This window comes from Amblyomma mixtum, chromosome 9 (assembly GCF_055824585.1).
Source record: "Amblyomma mixtum isolate Tamu chromosome 9, ASM5582458v1, whole genome shotgun sequence".
Classification (NCBI taxonomy): domain Eukaryota; kingdom Metazoa; phylum Arthropoda; class Arachnida; order Ixodida; family Ixodidae; genus Amblyomma; species Amblyomma mixtum.
The window spans coordinates 5,587,364-5,594,806 of NC_143020.1; the positions used below are offsets into that span (position 1 = coordinate 5,587,364).

The window sequence follows — 7,443 nt, forward strand, 5'->3', positions numbered from 1 at the left end:
CAATTTCTCTCTACATAGCATCAAAAACGTTCTGAATGATTGATGAGCTGTTTATGAAATCAGGGATACGAACATAAAATGACGTTTACAAAAATCAGAACACAAAAAAGACATCCAAATCATAGCAAATTACGCGCGTTACAGTGTTCACCAGCGATGGCAGGCATTGTCAAAGAGAACAAGTGATTTTCAGTTAACTGTGCATAGCAAAGTTCCGAAAGATTCTATTGCATGGAACAACTGAATGCCTAATTCCTGTCCTTTAGTATTCAGCAGTAATTAAAAGTTATTTGCGATGAGGTGTCTTGGAGTTATAATCACAGAAAACAAGGCGGTGCTATGCAAAGGACATGACTTCCGCGCCGCATGGCTTTCCTACGCGCAAGGTTCTCATAGAAGAACGTGACATTTAAGAACGCGCAGGTCCACATCCATATTTATTACGATTTCCCAGAAGGCGACGACTGCCAGAATGACATACGTCAAAAATATCTTCATCGACGCGGATGTCCCATTTAAATCGGAGAAAAAAAGCGAGAAGACGAAGCCTAAGCTTTGAAATATGATTTGTAAGAAGATAAATTACGTGTCCCCTCAGGTAGTGATTAGAAACATGTGGATTCATGTAGTACCGATAGTATAGGCTTCGACTGCAGACTAAGCTGTGAAGCCTTAACCTTCAGGAAGTAGACCACGTTATGTGGGCTCCCTCAGTGGGCGTCTATATACTAGCTGCAGTAGCCTTGGCCTCGGCTGTTACTCTCTATGAAGACAATCCACGATATTTCAGAAAGCAGTACGCTAGTGAAGTGAGTCAATTTAGTATTAGTATTTTGTTTTGTTTGCCAACTTTATTTTTGTAGAAGTTTGGTTCCTCACATTACAAATTCTGCAACGTGATGATCTTAGCCCCTCCTTGGGTCGTACTTTTCTGTCAGTTTGCTTGGCATTCGCATCATTTTTATTGTTTTATTGGTAACTTCTCTCAGTCACGTAGCCCATTGTGGATGACGGCACGCTGTACGAGAGAAGAACACATCTGTAATGGCACTTACGGGCATAAAGCCGCAGCACACCGAAGGTGACAAATGATTGACCCCGACGACATTGGTGACCCGCCTTACGATTTAAATCAAGCCTAGTCCCGTATCATGAAAGAAACTGTTATGTTGTGCTACAAATTGGCTGGTTATCTGGATTCTGATTCGGTTAAACTGGATGCTGCTGCTTAAGGGGTACGCAGTTGCACAACCAGCAGCCTGGCCATGCTGTGATTGACTGTTTCGTTCACCTGCTGCTTCAATTCTAATGGTTGACCGACCGGCTAAATGAAACGATAACAAGTAATGACCCCTCAATGGTTTTCTGAATGCAGATAACTCACATATGCTGTACAAGTCAAAATTCCTAGAATCGAAAACACTACAAAAAATTCCCTGAAATGTATCAAGAAGAAATGTCGCGCTTAATGCAGTGAAATAATCCAGGGAACGAACCTTAAAAATGACTTTTTTTGTCATTGCGATGGCATGCAGGGGCTCACGATGCGGGATGGCGGGGCACCACCGATTGTGTACTGACGGTGCTTGACTGACCTCGCGAAGTGCAAGGGGTATCATCAGATGTTCTAACGGAGTGACTTTTAGATCGGCGCCACCGCTGAAGGATCCTTTCGTTACCCACCTGTTACCCACTTTCGTTACCCACTTTGGATTCAGTGGACAGCGGTATTTTTTAGGAGCTGCTTACGTGTCAAGGACTAAATAAAAATTCCGAGAAGATAGGTAGAGATAGCGTTTATATCGATATTCACGGGACGTTACGAGTGCCTGACGTCCACTTGTACCAACATTTCAGTTGAGGATGTTTCAGAAATGAATTGTTCCGTGGGCTTCAGAGGCCTCAATCGAGCCTGGTGGAAGGTTTTCTTTGTGCCACCGCAGAAGAAAAGCTATTTTTGTCATTTTTCTAACGCTTTCGTCTCAGAAGACACGCGCAATTTGCTGGACAAGGACTGTCGTGCTCATATTTGGCTAATTAAATAAAAATTACAAAATTAAATAAAAGTAAAAATTCGCAGTGGTCTGCCAGCAGGTTAGAAGCGAAGGTCCCAGACAAATGATTCTAGAAAGTAGATCGCATAGCGAAAATGTTTTCACGGTGCTCGTAGAAGATTGCCACCTAACATTTTATTGAGTAGGGATGTTGCACAACTCGTCTAATACGTTTAAGCGGTTCAATGTTGGTGCTGTCCAGAAACCTTTCGCCCGACAATGCACGAAGCATCGGGTGAACTTGAGGCGCTGCACGAAAACGGGTTCTGCTCCCGCGTATATGGCTTTAGTGTTCCTTCTTTAGGCTTAGTCCCTTCGGCGAATTGTACTGTCTGATATAAGCCTATGCTCTTAGAGTCTCTGCACCCAACGGCTGCTAAAGAGCCCTCGCTCGATGGCAGAAGCCTCCGCGCTGACTTGGGTGTACAGGGTATTTGCCGCTTTTCCCTCGAGGGTCAGCTCGGAAGCTACGTGGGCTTGTGGGGTAGTTTACAGCACCGGTCCTTGGCGCAACCGGGCACCTGATCATGGTGCCACTCATCTTCGGTGGCAGTTACAGACGATATCGTGTCTACGGACGGGAACAATCAGACAGAACATGAGCTGTTTACTCAGGCGCAGTTGAGTCCCTCGAAAAAAAAATGAGTGAATGGTTACCGCAGTGTAACACGATATTCAGCAACATCTGTTAAGGCATTTATATTTTACGACATGTTGAGGAAGAGAATATGAGTCAGCTTCATATCTGTATAGCTCTGGAGCGCTGTTTTTTAGTTTTCCACGCATACTCGCTTTAGCTAGCTCTCCTCTCCAGTGCGCCATTCTGGTCGCGTGGCGCTACCAGTGGCCTTCTCGGACGGAGCCTTTCGATTTAGCTGCCGCATATGGACAGTTCTGCGTCTGTACGCTCTCACCATGCTCTCTCATCTGCTTCCACTCTAACCAACCTCCGGATGGTTCCCATGGTAACAACCTTTACCGGTTGCCTATTCCTACTCTCGCCGTATTATACCTCCTTCCATGGTAACCGTCCTCCACCTTCATCAAGGGTAAATACCCTCCGGGTGGTCCCCGTGGCAAACACTTTCTGCTTGGGCCTTAATTTCTCGCCATACCTTACTCTTTTTACGGCAACCACCATCCGGTTAGGTATTTCAATGCTCTCGCCATATTACATTCCACCTTCCACGGTAACCAGCAACCGGTTATGGATTTTTTCGCTGTCGTCACGCGCTCTTCCCTCCACAATCACTTTTTTTCGGATGGTTTCCACCCGCCGGTTACGTGTTCTTCCACTAGTGTCATACGCACCTCCTTCCCCCCGGTAACCATTCTTCGAGTGGTTCCCGTGGCAACGCACTCACCGGTTGCGTTGTGGACTACGACATACTACAACAACGCGAAAGCCAGGTACCGGAACATAACAAGTGTCTCTGTAAAAACAAATATCCCACAGCCAAGGCAAGAACTGCACTCGCTGCTACTCGGAAGAACACTTCGCTTCGTTCTCGCCCGCCCTCAGTTACACGGTAATAGTGAACTTTGAAGTAAAGCATCAACAAACACTCGCAACAACATCAGACCTTGCAAAACTGAAGCGCATATCAACCTCGCTTAGAAGGCTCGGTTAGTGCCGCGAGTAGCAAACTGATAACACGAGGTGCCCCTGCTATAAACATACGACAATAAAATACAAAGAACCAGAGGTGGTCGAAATTTCCGGAGCCCTTCACTACGGTGTCCCTCATAGATTGAGTCGCTTTGGCACGTTAACCTCCACTAAGCCAAACCTATAAAATTCAAATTCTGCTTCGTATCAATAATAGGTTTAGCTAGAGAAGAGTTAGTTCAATTAAGTAACAGTTATAAGCTAGTCATCATTCTTACAATCACCGTGTGCAGTTTACAGGCCTGAGCGAGCTCCTTTTCGTGAAGAAGCAGACGAGAAGCCACCTTCTGAGGCCTTTCTTTCACTGCCAAGCGATGGTGAAGAAATTTCACAGTTTTGTCAACGTGTTTGAATACAGAATGTTCTACACCTCCACTTCGACTCCGAATATAATGTGAGTGAAGATAAGTATCTTGCACTGATTCTCTTACTTCCACTGAAAAAATAAGAATCTCACTTGCCCATTGTTTCTGTCCATTTCGCGCAGCCGCACCTTTGTCACTTCGTTGTATACCTCGACAACTCCACACCATGATCAACCGAACGCCTTGACGTTTAGGACAGAAAAAGGTAAAACCCTTGTGCGTATCGGACCAAATTTCAGATCCCAGAAAATCAAGGCACCGAACCAGATTTCGACATTACAAACGAAGAGCCTGGTGCGCTTTGGTCGATAACTGTTATCTTACGAAAGCATTACAAGAGTGAATGTAAGAAAAATACAGGCAAAAGGAACTATACTGCGGGATAACAGCACCTTTTGCTGGGCTAGTTGGTGCGACATGTGTTCAGGAAAGAAAAAAAACAGCGCTAAATTGTACACAAACCACACAGAAAGACGGACAAGACGTGCGCTGCCGTCCTGTCCGTCTTTCTGTGTGCTTTGTGTACAATTTAGCGCTGTTTTTTTATTCCTGAACACAATAAACTGCCGGACATCATAACATTCAGAGTGCAAAGGGATAACAGCAAGAATAAAGTAGAAAATATATTATGCAATAAAAGAGAATAAAGATGTCCTATGTGTTCCTACGGGCACCAATTTGCGCTGGCAGTCAGCAAAGCGCAGCTCAAACGGTAATTTTCATCAGCAACCTGACTACTCTCATTGCAAAACGACTGCCCATGCCATATATGTCCAATTAACCGTCCCCTCTGCCGGACGCGGCCATCATATCCACGGCATGCCACGCCAGTTGTCAGTGGTGATGTATACGGAGTTCGCATTCTGTGTTAGACGAGCTAAAAAGAACAACTGCTTTGCCCCCAAACCCAACCGACATCTGAGCTTGCAGACTTCTTTACAATGTTTTCTACTTTCCCTTGACGAAAACACAAGGTGGCCCATTCAAAATATACAAGGTCATGTTCGCTGACCGAGCACACGGCTGCTTCGTCTTGGTTGTAAACGACGGGACTAATGAACGAGGTGAGTTTGAAAAAAATATTTCAACGCTGATAGATTTTATATGCCTGTTTTATCTTTAACCAACCTTGTCAGGAAAGCAAGGAATATACATTCATAGTATTAATAACGAGGAATCTAAACAGATATGAGAACAAAAAAATTCCCAGAAAAAAACTTTCGAAAAGTTGTTGCGACTGAGAGAAGGACGAAAACGAAATTGCACGGGCCTGCCAACTGGCTCAAGCCGAGCCACCACCGCTGCCCCGTGCAGATAGCGGATAGTTAAAAGATCACAGGAAAGAGAAACAGAAAAGACGCGCGTCGCAGCAACAACCGTGTCCGCCGAAGCGGTGCTGGCTGAAAAAACAGATAAGCGGCCGTAGCCGTGTTTCCTCACCACCTCCTTGTGAAAAGTGTTGTTGTTGTGTTGTTGTTGTTGTGACTGAGAGAAGGATAGAAAAGAAATTGCACGGGCCTGCCTACTGGCTCAAGCCGAGCCACCACCGCTGCCACGTGCAGATAGCGGATAGTTAAAAGATCACAGGAAAGAGAAACAGAAAAGACGCGCGTCGCAGCAACAACCGTGTCCGCCGAAGCGGTGCTGGCTGAAAAAACAGATAAGCGGCCGTAGCCGTGTTTCCTCACCACCTCCTTGTGAAAAGTGTTGTTGTTGTTGTGACTGAGAGAAGGATAGAAAAGAAATTGCACGGGCCTGCCTACTGGCTTGAGCCAGGCCACCATCGCTGCCACGTGCATATAGGGGAGAGTTCTAAAAGATTATAGGAACGAGAAAAAGAAAAGAAAAGAGTCAGCACACATGAGATGGTTTATGCTCATTGACGTATTGCTTTGGTCATGTGAGGCGAGTGTTTGCGCACATATTGTGGGCTCTTTGTTTCCCGCACAAGTGCGTGGCTGATTAAATTATAATCCGCGTAAAATCTGCCACAAAACTGCTAGTCACAACTTGCGTTAGCCATTAATCGGCAGTCGAACTTTCAACCAGCACGTACATGGCCGTCTATGGGGGCCGTTTCTTGAGTGGTCGAAATAGATGTGTAACCTCTCAATTAGCGTTTACTCTGCAGCTTTGGCATGGAAACTTACAAAATCAGGGTCCTTTTTTATTTCGGCACAGCATGCCGGCTTTTGCGGACGGCGCGTACCGTGGGTCAACGAGCTCCAGTGGACTGCCAGAACGTCTACACTCAAAACTGCCCCAGAGATAGCATAGAAGTCTACGAGTGGAGGTGCTGGCTGCAGTTGGCACAAATAATGTCGTGAAGCAATTTAAATACTCCGCATTTCAAATGTTATTACGTGCCTATCAGCACACAGTGTGAAATAAAGAACTTTCCTTCCTCTAAGCGGAACAATTCCAGTATTGATTGCACAACGAAGACTGAACTGCAATTTCGACATGATATCGTTCAGCACTTTGTCTTTGAAACATGCCAGGGATTCGTGTGTGTGTGCGTGTGTGTGTGTGTGTGTGTGCGCGCGTGCGTGCGTGTGTGCGCGTGTGCGCGTGCGTGTGTTGTGTGTGTGTGTGTGTGTGTGTGTGTGTGTGTGTGTGGGTGTGTGTGGGTGTGTGTGGGTGTGTGTGCGTGTGCGCGCGTGCGTGCGTGCGTGCGTGCGTGCGTGCGTGCGCGTGCGTGCGTGCGTGTGTGTGTGTGTGTGTGTGTGTGTGTGTGTGTGTGCGTGCGTGCGTGTGTGTGTGTGTGTGTGCGTTGTTTAATCTTAGAGGGCTGTTTCATTTTTCAAATGTGGCGGAAGCATTTAGTGAGAACTCAGCAAAACAATGGTTTGTTTTAAGGACATCTCAGAAAAAATTGGAGGCTTATCAAGGTTAACCCAGTGGATGCGAAGCATGTCCTTAGCGTTTGGAGGCATCCTGACCGCATACACGCCCGGCGCAAAGACGCTGGCGCGGTTGCGGGCACAGAGACTTACGCGACGGCGGGCGCGCGCCGCCTCATCCCTGGCGTGACGTCACATATCACGTGATGCAGCGATGGTGGCGCCGCCGCCGCGTCGCGCGCGACGGCGCGAACCGAAGCGTGGAGGCCTCCGCCGGGCGACGTCCGACGGCACGATATGCAGCCGGTGTGAGGTCATCACGAGACGTCACATCATGTGATCTCACTTCTAGGTCAATGGTGGCCACCGCCGGGAGGCGACCGGCGGCGCGATATGAGGCCCCATCTGCAGCCGGTGTGACGTCATCACGTCACGTCATGTCACGTGACCTACTTGAAGGCCACTTGAAGGTCAATGGTGGCCACCGCCGGGCGTCGCGCGAAGGCCCGAAA

At 47.2% G+C, this 7,443-nt stretch overlaps 1 protein-coding gene across 1 annotated transcript; it reads left to right on the forward strand.

Annotated features, from left to right (window-relative positions):
- Positions 1-698: 698 nt before the first annotated feature.
- Positions 699-6,415, forward strand: LOC149328157 (uncharacterized). Its single transcript, XM_089560246.1, has 5 exons — positions 699-809; positions 3,957-4,117; positions 4,211-4,293; positions 5,063-5,152; positions 6,270-6,415. Exons 1-5 carry the CDS (start codon positions 699-701, stop codon positions 6,413-6,415), a joined length of 591 nt encoding a protein of 196 aa, XP_089416372.1.
- Positions 6,416-7,443: the final 1,028 nt, after the last annotated feature.